This window comes from Kryptolebias marmoratus, linkage group LG22, assembly GCF_001649575.2.
Source record: "Kryptolebias marmoratus isolate JLee-2015 linkage group LG22, ASM164957v2, whole genome shotgun sequence".
Taxonomy (NCBI): domain Eukaryota; kingdom Metazoa; phylum Chordata; class Actinopteri; order Cyprinodontiformes; family Rivulidae; genus Kryptolebias; species Kryptolebias marmoratus.
In genome coordinates this window covers 9142465-9156134 of record NC_051451.1, presented here as the reverse complement: position 1 = coordinate 9156134, position 13670 = coordinate 9142465, and the positions used below count along the sequence as shown (strand labels likewise).

Sequence of the window (13670 nt, the reverse complement as noted above, 5' to 3'; positions counted from 1 at the left end):
CGCTGCTGTCAAATTCAAAACTGCCTTATTTTATTTCCACAAAAAAAAGGCAGTTTCTTAGTTTAAACGTTTGATATGTTTGCTTTGTTCCATTTAAAATAAAATATGGGTTTATGAGATTTGCAAATCATTGTATTCTGTTTGTATTTTACATTTTACACAACATCCAAACTCCTTTGGAAGTGCCATTGTTACAAGATAATCAGTGTCTTTCCTCACCTTTTAGTATTTATAATGGTATGGATAATCACATTTATCACACTCATCATAAAAGTTTTTTTTCCTGTGGTGACTCAGCATGAGTGATCAGAAGTTAACTGAGGATGTTGTACTTTTCTGTTAAAGCACTTCTAAAGAGAACATATTTGAGAAGAGCAGCTTGTGGTCATGTTCTTGTTGTGTTCTGAGTTGTAGCTTCACATAAGTTGACTCCAAGGAGGGATACATCTACATCTGGCGTTGATGTGTCCATATTGCTCTCCGCAGCTGTGATTAATGATGATCACTGCTGTCAGTTCACAGCGTTTCAGATTGATTTATGTCTTGTGTTCCGTCTGTCCGTCTCCAGGATGCTTTTCATAGACCCAAGCTTCCAAACGCTGAAGCTGAAGGCAGAGGACTCCTCCGGAAGGCAGCACGCTCTCAACATTCAACTCAAGTCGAAGGTGAGACGCTCGCAGGAACCCGCGGCTGCGGGATCACTTTCGCGTCGGAATTATTCATCATCTGCAGCTCGCGGACGACCTGAAGTCAAGCCGAATCCCAACATGCCGACTTCACCGAATGCACACGGGGCTGTTCAGGTAGCTGATAACAAATCGGTGATTTACATCTGTGCTCCTAAATCTGGGTCAGGCCGGAGAGGGTGTGGAGAGACACGGCGGCCTGCTGTGACTGAGATGTAACACGGATAAAGCATCACCTCGCCGAGCTCAGCATGATGGAAACCTCTTCCTGTATGCAGACAGAGAGAGCCAGTAAACACAGTGATCTGCATAGTTGCTGCCTCTGCTCACAGATGAACTAGATGCTGATCAGAGCGGTAATCTCCATATTGATTGGGTCTAATGACCTTTGGCACAGAAACAAAAGTTTTTGACGTTGAGTTGTAGAGTGGTAAGAGTCTGTTTCGACAGATTTAAACATTGTCCAATTATGATCATTTTAAATTGCTCCTCATATCCCTTGTTAATCCATCCAATGGCCCTTTTCTGTTACACGGCATGGTTGGATTCAGCTCTGAGGAGTTCGGAGGAGTGTTGCAAACTGGAGGCATGGTGGCTCGGTGAGGTGGTGCTTACCTAAGCCTGGATGACATCCACCAGGAATGAGGGAGGATCGTGAGACCCCACTCTGAGCCCACCTGCCCACCTGGCCCCTCTCACCCTCCTGGCACCAAGCAAAAAACAGCCTGGAGTTCTCCGTGCCTCCAGCAGATCCAGCGCCAGGTCATCCCTCAGCAGGCACAGCTTGGGGGGAGGCAGCACTGGCATGGACCCGTAGAGGCTTGGAAGGCAGCAGGAGCGAGGACTGGGAAAGGACGGGAAGTTTTGGGACGCTGAAGGTGAACAGAGGGAAGAAGTCTGCCTCCCACGTTCATGCCAGTTATTCTTACTGAACTTACTATAAGTCTCCAATAACATCTTAAATGTGGCCAGCTCTGAAGATGGCGTGGATGCAAATTTTTGCAGCAATTTTAATTATAATGCATCGCTTTAAAGCTATGTTCCAACTTTGACCTTTTCTGGAACGTTAAACAGAGAACTTCGCCAAACTTTCGGGCTATTCAAAGCGGTTTTTCTTTGCAGTTTTATAAACCGAGCACTTAATAGATTGAAACTTAAGCAAAACAGAGAAATAAATCTTTTCCCAAACATCTCAAGCTTTTCTCCACCTGGAACTGAGGGTTTTTGTCAATGTGGATGGAATGAACGGTTCCAAATCCCTGTTTATTTTGGATTAAAACCTTCAGGTGAAAAGCTAGAATGCTGAAGATCAAGAGGAATTTTGTTTTTCAAATAGCAGTGATCCCAAGCATACATCCAAATGAACAAAAGACTTGCTTAACAAGAAGAAAATAAAAGTTTAGGAGTGGCCTGGCCAGAGTCTAGACCTAAATTTGATTTTTTTTAAAAAAAAGGGAAGGTAGGGGGTGTAGAAGTAGGATGTACACCAGAGGCAAATAAGTGTTTATTATGTTAGTGTTTTAGTGAGCTCACAAACTGTTGGCCAACAGGTGATGGTCACGTGATTGGAAGTGATTGAGCAAGTGAAATTTAAAAAATGTCTGAGGCGGCAGAGATTCTTTTTTGTATCAGTTTTGGGTCACATGACATACCATGGCTAACTTAAATTTAAAACAAACTCGTTCTCGTGTCTCAAATTGACCTCGTGTTTCCCACCCACAGCATCCCTCGGAGGCTCCCGAATGCTCAGCGGACCTGCCGGTTCCTCTGAACATCAGCTGGACGCCACAGGTACGGTGGACACAAACAGACGTTCCCTTCAATTTGGGTTTTTCCACACGGCCGATTTGGTGTGCTGATGCCGATGTTTGGTTGGATCTCCTGTGGTTTCGAAAGTTCACTCGTGTCATTGGGATGCGGTGATAGTTTTATTAAATTGTGGCATTGATCTGCTGAATTTTAATTTCAGCAAAGTGTTCCTGAAGTTTTCGATCGAGTAAATGTTCTAGTACTAATGTATAAGTTCGATGTTAGTTTCTCATCATGTTTTTGAGTAAACCAAAGTAAAAAGTGAGTTACAAGGTTAACCAAACTCTTAATGAGCAGTTCAGTTTATCAAATGACTCCACACTGGGGGAGTAAATGGTAAATGGACTGTATTTATATAGCGCCTTTCTAGCCAATCAGGCCTCTCAAAGCGCTTTACAACACAATCTGTGCCCTCATTTACCACATCTCTACAAATCTAATCTGACTAAATCATTCTATGGAGACTAATTAGTGCTTTAAACTCCATTCATACACCGATGGGGCACACTGGAGGCAATGAGGAGTTCAGTGTGTTGCCCAGGGACACTTCGACATGTGATCCCTGCCAGGAATCGAACTTCCAACTCTCTCATTGGAGGACGAAGGAACTGGAAACCACCTGTGATAGGATCTGTGCAGGTTACAGTTCAAAAAAGTAACTAACTCATAATCGTATAGTCAGTAAATCAGTTTCATCTAGATGAAGAACGCAGTAGTTGTATCTAAACAGAAACTGGCTTTATCATCACAAAGTCATCGGATGCTAATTATAGCGTAAAAGTTTGCCAATCGGCACATTCTGTTTAGATTTACCAAAGCAGGCTCTTACTAAAGTTTCTCTGTAAATCCAAGAGCAGCTTGCAAAATCTGTGCCTCTTTTTATGGAATATAAAAATGTTGAAATGACATCTACAGCGTCAAATATTTGTTTTCTTTGTGATCTTTTCTTTTTAACGCCAAGTGTTTCAAACAGTCAAAATCTCGCTTCTGGAAATGAAACCAACCTTCATCCACAGATGGAATGACTTCCGTTTGTCTCTTCAGTTTGTTTCAGTCACATTTTAGTTTTCAGCAAGCATTTATTACTATTTCGCATGTAACTTTGTCACAATTTTTACTACTTGTCCTCTAGCTTTAGAAGACAATATTCAAACTAGAAGCACTCAGAGAGCGCAAGCCTTCGCCAAGGCCATAGTGTTAATAAAAAAATAATGTGATTTGGATGATCTGCATCGAAATGTAATAAATTGCTTTTTTTTTTTTAGTTTTTGTGACAACCCCATCATTTCCTGAAAATGTCATCCAGATTTGTTCATTATTAGTTTGTATGGGATCTTTGCTAACAGACAGAAAAACAAACACAAACAAAAAAAGAACTTCCTTGGCGGAGGTAACAAAGGGGTCACCTGTGACCTTGACCTTTGACCCTGAGACTTTAAAATCAGTAGGCTTCGTCTATGACCCATGAGGCGTCCAGCTGTGCAGTTTGACATTCCTAAGTTACGGTTTCATTGCCCCCAAACAGGTGGGAATCACCATGGCAACCGCTGTCTCTTTCTTGGATTCCTACTACCAATTCCAACAAGAGTTGGGGAGAATTAAGAGGTTTTGATCAGTATTTAAAGTTCTTATAAACTTAAAGGACACACATGAAGAGAGTTTAAACTTAAAATAAATCTGAGTCTGTGTTTGTCGTAGCTTCGTTTATCAGAAAAAGTAAGTACCAAATAAATACTGGGTTTCATAGAAGACGGAAAATGTATTCTTCATTTTTTTTTTTTTTTTCTGGTCGTACCTGCATCGACCCTCTTTAAAAGTTCTTCAAAAATCCTCAAAACTGAACAGCCAACAAGGGATACGAATGAACCGATCGATCAGCCACACACTACATCTAATCCTAAAGATGGTATCTGTCTAGTTGGTGACCAAAAAGTGCAAGAAAAACGGCAGATTTTCAGTTGCAGCCTCACCGAAATCAAGTCTTTACAACCAGTCAGCTGTACAGCCACACTTTCTACAGCTAAATTAAAAAAAAAAATCACAGCCTTTTTTTTTATATGCGCGGCATGTAAATCAATGCACAGTCTCGGCTGCGCACATTACTTTGTCGCCCACCTCCGCTGCACCCACCTTGGCCTGTTTTGCACTTACCTTGTCAACCAACCCCCACGTTTAGGATTTATTTTTATCTATCGGAGTACACGTTTGAAATAAGGCTAGTTTGATTTGGACCAGTTATTTAGGACTAATTGTTTACATCATCGCCGTGTTTTTTTTTAGACTTGGACATTTGGGACTGTAGCCTCGAATGGCTTCGGTCATAGAAGAGCTCCAAGTGTCAACACGCAGCTCTAAAGCTCTAGAATGTGCAGAAACTAAACTGAGAAGAGTTTGAGACAAAGCTGCAGTTTTTCAGAGAATATTTGTTGCACGAATTCTTTGAATATGTGTTTTAAGTCGTGCAATAAGACTGCAAGCCTCAGCGACTCACACAAGGAAAAGGAGAACCCTCCCTGACTGTTTCGAGACATTTTGTTTGGAAACACTTTTGAGAATGCCGTTTGCGTAGAACAAGATGGTAGTCTAACAAAGTCAAGTTTTAACCGTATTTTGTTAGTTCCACATTTTAACCCTCTATTGAACTAAGCACTTTATAACCAGGAAGTAGACTTTTTTTTTTAAGACAGTTTAGTAGTGTGACGTTCGGGGCCCTTTGGGAAGGAAAGTGAAGGGCCACGCAGATATACCCGACTCATCCTCCAAGTCACACTTTGACTAAACGCATCGTCTCCACCTGCTCGATTAAGCCGTTTCTGTTAGCTCCTCAGATTTAGTCACTGTAATTAGTGTAAAAGTGTTTTGATGTTAAACCAGCTGTGGACTGTTTGGATCCCTTTGACTCCTCATTATTGTTGTTTGTCATACTGATATATATATATATTTTTTTTTTTTTTACTCTGATGATGCTTCTCATCTGAGTCAGTGTGTCTCTTTCTTACACACACGTCATATCTGAGCGAGTGTGTGTGTGTGTGTACCTGACAATAAAGTCCCGCTCTGTGAGGATTTTGCAGAGTGAGGTGCAACGTGCCGCATTGTTGAGTGTTCTCAAAATATATATATATGTGTATCTGTGAGGTGTGGGCTACAGTCAGGGAGGGGTGGAGTGGGGGGCAGACAGGAAGAGGATATCAGGAAAGAGATGCTTGTGTGTGTGTGTGAGCTGCAACACGACAGGCGTACAGTGAGGACCAGCTCAGAACAGCGCGACCGTATGGAGTCTGTCTGCCTGCTGGGCCGTTGATGGATCTCTCCCACACTGCAACATGAAGTGTGTGTGTGTGTGTGTGCATGCTTTCATCTATGCCAAGAGTGTTTTCTGTCTGAAGTGTGTGTGTGCAGGGGGAGGGAGGGCCTGTCTGTCGGCAGTCCTGACATGTTCATTTGAATGAGTAATTATTGCCTGCTCTGTTTCAGGGCCAAGACGTGCCACTCTGCGTGTGTGTGTGTGCGTGTGTGTGTGTGTGTGTGCGTGTGTGTGTGTGCGTGCGCAGCTGGGCTCTGCACCGTTTCAACCACCAGAAAGTGCATTTTTAAGAGACAGTGTGTAAACATGTGACAGTGTACAACAGCGCCAAGACTTGTCAATAAAAAAAAAATATATATATATATATATATATATATACACTGTACTTCAGCTGCTCAGGTTCAGGAATTCTTAACTACGTTTTCTAAGTTTAAATAAATAAATAGTTAGTTGTGTAGTTTAAGGCCCAACTGTCCCAACATCTTATTGTCTGCTGAGATCGAACGGTTTCAGAGAGGCTCTCCCATCTGACCTTCAGAGAGCTCCCAGGTGTCTCGGTGGTCTCTCTCACTCTTCTTCTTCTTCACGGTCACTCAGTTTGAGGACTGAGCTCTTGGTAGATTCACACACGTCCCATATTCCTTGATGGATCTGAGATGTTTAGGGCCTTGGAAATCCTTTTGTATCCATCCCAACTTGTACTATTTAATAATCTTTTAACTTTAACAGGGGGAATATTAATACAGTCTCTTATTTTAGATAACATATTTTTATGTCATTGGTATTACTATGTAAAACTGTAATTTTTCTTTGACATTGAATGAATTTTATTATTATTATTTTTATTTTGTAAGGATGGGCAAATTCTATTATCCACGACAAATTTATGTTATTCATATACAGCATAAAACATCCAGAGGGGTAAATACCTTTGAAAGACACAGTCTGTTCTTGATTCTGCTCCCACATTTAATGACATCGTCAGGTGCCCAAACCTGTACGTACTTTTTCTTTCCTTCAAATCTGGCTGCGCTGTGGTGGAGATGTAGAAGGTAGAATGTACTGTTGTACTGTAGTTCTCTGAACTACTTCAGCGTACTTATAGCTACTTCAGTCATTCGGGTATTAAAATGTTCAGCTTGTTCACGGCAGTACCGCTAGGAGTTTTGTTGTTTGCAACTTCTATATATTTTTTAAATTATTTAACTTTCTTAGCGTTTTTTTCCTTATAGAAATGTGTTGAGCTTTTCAGATTCCTGAAAAACATTGTGCTTTAAAATCAACTTCATTTTGAGCTTTTAGCTACTGTTTCACTAGTTTCAATCTTTCTGCTAAAATCAGCTAACAGCAGCTGCTTGCTTGGTTTCACTTTTGGCTACAGTTTTTAGCTCCTGTTTTCATAATTTCAGCTTTTAGCTACTGTTAGCTACTCTTCTGCCGATTTCAGCTGTTAGCAACTGTTTTTCCGATTTCAGCTGTTAGCTACTGTTCTGCCGATTTCAGCTGCTAACTACTGTTCTGCCGATTTCAGCTGCTAGCAACTGTTTTGCCGATTTCAGCTGCTAGCAACTGTTCTGCCGATTTCAGCTGCTAACAACTGTTTTGCCAATTTCAGCTGCTAGCTACTGTTTTTCCGATTTCAGCTGCTAGCTACTGTTCTGCCGATTTCAGCTGCTAGCAACTATTTTGCTGATTTTAACTTTTAGCTCCTGTTCGACTTGTTTTAGCTTTTAGATTCAATTAACTACTGGTCTGCAGATTTTAGCTTTTAGCTACAGTTCTGATGGTTTTAGCTTTTAGATACTATTATGCCGATTTCGACTTTTAGTTCCCGTTCTGCCGGCTTTAGCTTTTGTTTGGGTAGTTTAAACTTTCGCCAATTTAATTTCGGCTTCCGTAAAATGCCCGTACTGTTGCAGCGCCGAATGAGCGGCCGTTCGCTGATCTGAGAGAAACTCGGCGAGTTTAAAAAAAGGTGAAAAACGGAGAACGGGCAACGAGCGCGAGCAAAGAGGAGTGAAGCGAGCGACACGGAGGTCAGACAGACGTCAGGCGTGGATAAAAAGGACTGATTGAGGCGGGCGGCCACGCAGCGACGCTCGGCCTCTTTTATCCCCCCCTCCCCCCTTTTTGAGTTCTTCTTTTCATCCAGCAGAAATGAAAGTAGCAGCTCTTCTTGGGGTTTTATTTTTCCTTCCTCGGGTAGTTATCCTGAGCTCTAACTGTAATCATACCAGTGGCATTAATTGGGCTGTAATTGCTGAGGCTCTCAGCACCTGGACGATGCTTAATTGTGTGCACTGTGCTGGCACAATGACCCGTAATTTTTGGTTCATTTTTTTTTTTTTCCCTTCCTAATTTTTTCCCTCTCGTTCCATCTCTCACACACCTCCATCAGCCTCTCTTTCTCCTTTCTGCGTGTGTGTGTGTGTGTTCAGCTGAAGTTGCTGCACTTGTTAAACCATCTGAATATTTGCTATCAGTTCTTATATTTCACTCCTTTTGGATCTGACTGTCATGATCAGCTCCAGTGTTTATTAAACTGATAATAATATTAATAATATTAAGGTTGTTTTCTCACACTGCTGCTGCCCACCTTTTGCCTGCGTCTTGTGTCTGTTAGCGAAATATCTCATGCTCCACTGGCTAAATTTGAATGAATCTCGCAGAAATTAATCACCGGATGTACATCTACGACTGATTATTTTTTTGAGTCAATTCGTTTCAAAATGGCTGCCCCAGCCACCAGATTTTGAAACCCACAAAAAAGGCTGTAACTCTGTCGGTTTTACAGATATTGAGATAATATTTAATGTGGTAGTAGTTGAGACTTATTCCCAGGACGTATTATGAGCGCTAACAGGTCACACAAGATTTCGATTTAAAATGTTGCCATTAAATATTTGGAGTCAACTCTATCTGTCTGTTAGCAAAATATCTCATGATCCACTTGGCAAATTGTAATGAAACTTTCAGAAAGTAATCGTTGGATGCACGTCTACAACTGATTAATATTTGGAGGCAACCTGATTCAAAATGGCTGCCACAGCCAACTAAACTTATAAATCGCAAAAAAGATGATAACTCGGTCACTTTTACAGATATTGTGCAACAATTTCTTGTGGAAGTAGCTGAGCGTCATACCCGACACATCTTCCAAGCTCTGTACACTGCACATCATCTGTGCTTAAAATTTTGATATTATGTGTTGGCTTTGACACTGTTTGTCTGTTAGCAAAATATCTCATAATCCACTGGATGGATTTTAATGAAATTTCCAGAAAGAAATCATTGGACGTATATCTACAACTGATTAACTTTTGGAGTCAACCTAATTTAGTTTTGCCACCACAGTAAATCTGTCTTATCTAGCACTAAAATAGCTGTAACTCGGTCTATTTTACCGATATCCAGCTAACTTGATGTGGTCATAGCCGAGAGTCATCCTCAGCACACACTCTGAGTGTGGCACAAGATTTTACGTGTCGTTCTTCGCAATTCACACAACCTCTCCGTCTCCGAAACGTGTCATCCTAAAATAATCTTAGTTTAAAAGGCACGAAGGGCGGCGGGCGATATGCATTCCTTCAAGCAACGTTAGGCTTTTATTTATAAGACGTGATCTTGTTTTTTTATTTATTTTTTTTAAAAAAAAGCAAAGTTAAACTCTTCTTGTCAGTAAAATGTCAACGAATACACGGCAGAAATCTCCTAAGAGCCACCATCTGCAGGACGAGCTGCTTTGCTGACTCAGCGACCAACTTTAATCACGGAGCTCCTGCGACGAGGACAGAAAGCAGCTGCCGTTACCGCCTCACCCGTCCGCAGGAGAGACTAATGAAACGACGAGCTGCTGCTAACTCCTGGTGGAGCTCGGGGGGAGAAAGCGGGGACACTCGGGGACACTCGGGGACCGGCGTGTTCACGCAGCTCATTAAAGTGACGCTAACAGGACGAGCAGATGACCTGAAACTCAGATCCGTCTCATCTAAACTGCTAAACGTTGCCAAGCTTACAGAAGGACCTAACTTAGAGCCGACTCTTTTACTGTGTTTATCCTCCAACAATCAATAAAATGTTTTTTTCCTTTATTAAAATTAAAAGTAAAGTTTAAATATTTCTGTTTAGTATTAGTTTATAATAGAACAATCAAGTCAAAATCAAATGAAAGTGCATCAAAGCTGGTTTAAACGTTGTGACTTGTGTTTTGTGTTCCACAGGTTGTGTTTCCATGGCGATTAGACGGCCCAGCTCTTTTATTTGTTTGTATGTTTGTTTGTTTCCGCCAGATTTAATTCATGGACTCATTGCGGCCATTAATAATGTGTTGTAAATGTGTATGTCTTGGGTTGTGGTGCAGACTTTACGGCTCTACAAGTGGCTGCAAATGTAGTTTTTGTTTCTGTCCATTTTTGGAAGAAAAAAAAAAAGGAACGTTCTGTGCTAGCAAAGTGGATGATCTGATGTTATGCAGAGCTTAAAAGTCTTTGATTTTGACAGCTGGAAATTTTCTTTTTTAACTTTTTTTTAGACCGAACTGAGCTGCAGTACTTGATGATACTAAACAAATGAGTTTATTCCCAGACGTGTCCAGCTTCTTTCTTTTTAGGTCCAAATTGTGCAAAAAAACAACAAAAAACATTTGGTTTGTTTTTTGTTTATTACTAAATGATGAGTCTGAGGTTGGTAGCGCTGTCCTTGACCTCCGCTCTTCTGGTTCCACAGAGCACTCTGGAGCAGCTCCACCGTCAGTTCCTGCTGGTTCTGGAGTCCCTGGCAGAGTTCTGGGACGTCCTGGAGGAGATCGACGGGAAGACCTGGATCCTGGAGCCAGAGAAACCCAGCCGCTCCGACACCATGAGGCGGATTGCCATCAGTAAAAACCAACACCTCTCACCACATATTAGGCTCCGATCGGCACAGAACGGAGATGCAAACACTGCAACACAACAGGAAGTTGGTCCAGTTAAAGCCACAGTTCAGACATTATGAAGAGCAGTTTTGTGGGATAATATCTTGTAGCTAGCTCTTAAAGTGATCTCACTTTGGAGAAATGATTTAATTCTGACAAGACAGATGAGCTAACAGCTAGTCTAAACGGTTTTATTAAACCTTTACATGACATTACACAGTTATACAATTCTGTGGTTATTTGCAAGTGTGAATAGCAGCAGCAGCAGCTGGCTGTAGCACTGTTGGTGCAGTCTGGGACACTTCCTGTTAGGGATGGGTCATTTAAGCATAAACACTCTTCAGTTTTGTCTGTATTTATTCATTTTTCAAACGTTTAACCTGCCCAATCCCGCATGTTTCATTTTTGCTTAAAAAATTGGTGAATTAAAGTTAAAGTCCCCGAGTCCCGCAGCCAAAAAAACGCCCTCTAATCAAACAGAGGCTTCGGGTACAGAGACATGTGCTGCTGCTAGTCCAGCTAGCCGGGGAGCTTTTATATTCTTTCGTTTTCACCGTGGAGGTGAGAGCACACTGGCAGTAAAACTGAGCTCAGCTCACCCACGACCATAGCTTCCAATTTATAATCCTTTCAAAATAAACTACCAATTCAGGGACAGATGCTGTGATGCTCAGAGTTGTTACTCTTTTCATTTTTGTCTTTCAGGGAGGAGGGTTGCCGGTATGTATTGTTGAAAAAAGCACCTCGGCTTTAAAAAAAACAACAAAAAAAAACAGCATTAGGAAACAAGAAAAAAGAAATATATATATAAATATATATTAGTCCTCATTTTCTAGATTTGCCCATTTAAACAAGACTTTTGCTTAAAAAAAAAAAATCAGTGTTTGCATTACGTACTATAAAACAGCTGATATCAGAGCTGTTTTATGACAACAACTTTTGGTAATGACCCCGCTCTGACCAGCTGTTGGCTCGTCAGTCCGGTCAGAATTAAACACGTAAGGTATTAAATGTACGTAACTTTAAAATGTTGCTTTTTAAACCTCAGTTACACTCACATCAGCATCACAAACCACGAGCGTCACTGCAGCTCCATGCAGCTTCTTTCAGGTTTTAGAGCCATTTTGAGGTATGCCAAAGCCGCATTCAGTGGCAAAGAAAAAAATCTGAATTTCCATCCTCTGCCTTTGGAAGAAGTCAAAGAATGGCAATAAATATTTTTTTTTTTTATTCAGGAATTAAAACGCAGATAGAATAATATGAGTTATATATTATTAGTATATTTCTTCTCTGCTGAGAATTGTCAGTCAACATTAAATACCTGAAGTTGTTATTTCAGAGTTTCAGTGAAGGCAGCACAGTTTGAGGTTAAAGTTTGGGGAAGATAAATACAAAAAACTAATTCAGTGATATATTTTCAAGCCTGCGAGCCAAAAAACGACATGTTTGTTTGAAGCAGAAACATCAGATACTCGATTATTTGTTGTCAATTACATAAAGGTGTTTTGTTTTAATTATATGTCTCCTCTTAAACAATATGGACAGCACAATGTCTATTTTAATCTTAGGTTAATGTGGATTATGCAACTGAATTTCATACTAACATTAATTTGGAGGTCCTCTAAAGGCATAAAACCTGCGTCTGTGTCCACATGTGCAGGAAACAACGTGTCCATCAGGGTGGAAGTGGATCCCAGACACCCGAAGATGCTGCCCGAGTGCTGCCTGCTTGGAGCAGAACACGGTGGGTACGACGTTCTGAGCGGATTGTCAGGCAGGACAAATGCTCAAGCACATCGGTTCTGTTGCTCCCCAACACCTGTTTTAAGTGCACATCTGAGTTTAGGAATTTATCTGCTTTCTCTGAAAATCTGGGCCTGGGAAACAAAACCCAGGGAAAACAGATGCCCATTAAGGTCAACGCTTATGACTTATAACAATTAACGGTTGGCGCAGGTAACACAGATGCCCTACTGATCCACTGGCAGCAGCTTTATACACTTTTTATACAGTTAATACATCAAAACTGAGGTATTCTATGTTCTTATTACTAAAGTCAGTCCTAAAAAAAAACCTCTGGGCTTTATAGAAGGAAGTCGGTGTATGCTAGACTGCTGGTCAGTAGCTGTGTTTGCACCATAGTTAACCCTAATTCTTATCAAACTGTAATGAAAGGACACGACTAATGACTGGAGCCTTTTAGGAAAAACTCTGGCCGCACATGGATCCTGTCGTTATTATTTATCCAAGATTTATTCAAGAAAGGACGTTCAAGCAGCTGAGTTTATCCTTAAACTCGAGCAGCTAGTTGCCAGAGAGGCTGATTACAATGAGTTCAGTCAACTCTGAGTGTCTTAAGCTTGAATTAAGGTGTGCAACAAAAAGCCATCATCAACGGAGCGCCGATCCCATGACATACTACGGCATTCCTAATGGGGAAGAACTATCCAGGATGTGCCTTAAGATGCCAAGTCCATATTTACCGAGTGTGCTTCGTGATGTCACAGCTCAGCTAAGCTCTTTGGCCTTCTCTGACCTCGTTGTCAATACAGTTTATCCTATTTGAACATTAAATATCTTGTCTTTGTAGTGTATTCAATTTATTATAGGTAAAGAAAGGATTTGCAAATAATAATAATAATAATACATAATGTTAATAATACATTTATAGGCGCCTTTCTTGACACTCAAGGTCCCCTTACATCATCAAACATAAAAGCAGACATGATATTAAAAGACGCAATAAAATAGAAAGCAAAATACAATTTAAATGAGACAATGCAGTTGTGATCAGAGGGAGTGAGCTCATTTAAACAGATGGGTTTGGAGTTTGGATTTGAAACGTGGTAATGAAGTCTGTGTTACGGAGATCAGGTGGGAGTGAGTTCCAGAGGTGGGGAGCCGGGCGGCTGAATGCTCCTCTCCCCGTGGTAACAGGACGGGGGTGGGGTGGGGT

General features: G+C 41.1%; 1 protein-coding gene across 2 annotated transcripts in view; it reads left to right on the top strand.

Annotated features, from left to right (window-relative positions):
- fancl (FA complementation group L) overlaps positions 1-13670 on the top strand; it is a 33852-nt gene that overhangs the window by 12587 nt on the left and 7595 nt on the right. For both annotated transcript variants that reach the window (XM_017421684.3, XM_017421682.3), the window contains exons 6-9: positions 569-665; positions 2409-2477; positions 10528-10678; positions 12375-12458. In XM_017421684.3, coding sequence (XP_017277173.1) covers positions 569-665; positions 2409-2477; positions 10528-10678; positions 12375-12458 — 401 coding nt within the window. The remainder of the gene's footprint in view (positions 1-568; positions 666-2408; positions 2478-10527; positions 10679-12374; positions 12459-13670) is intronic.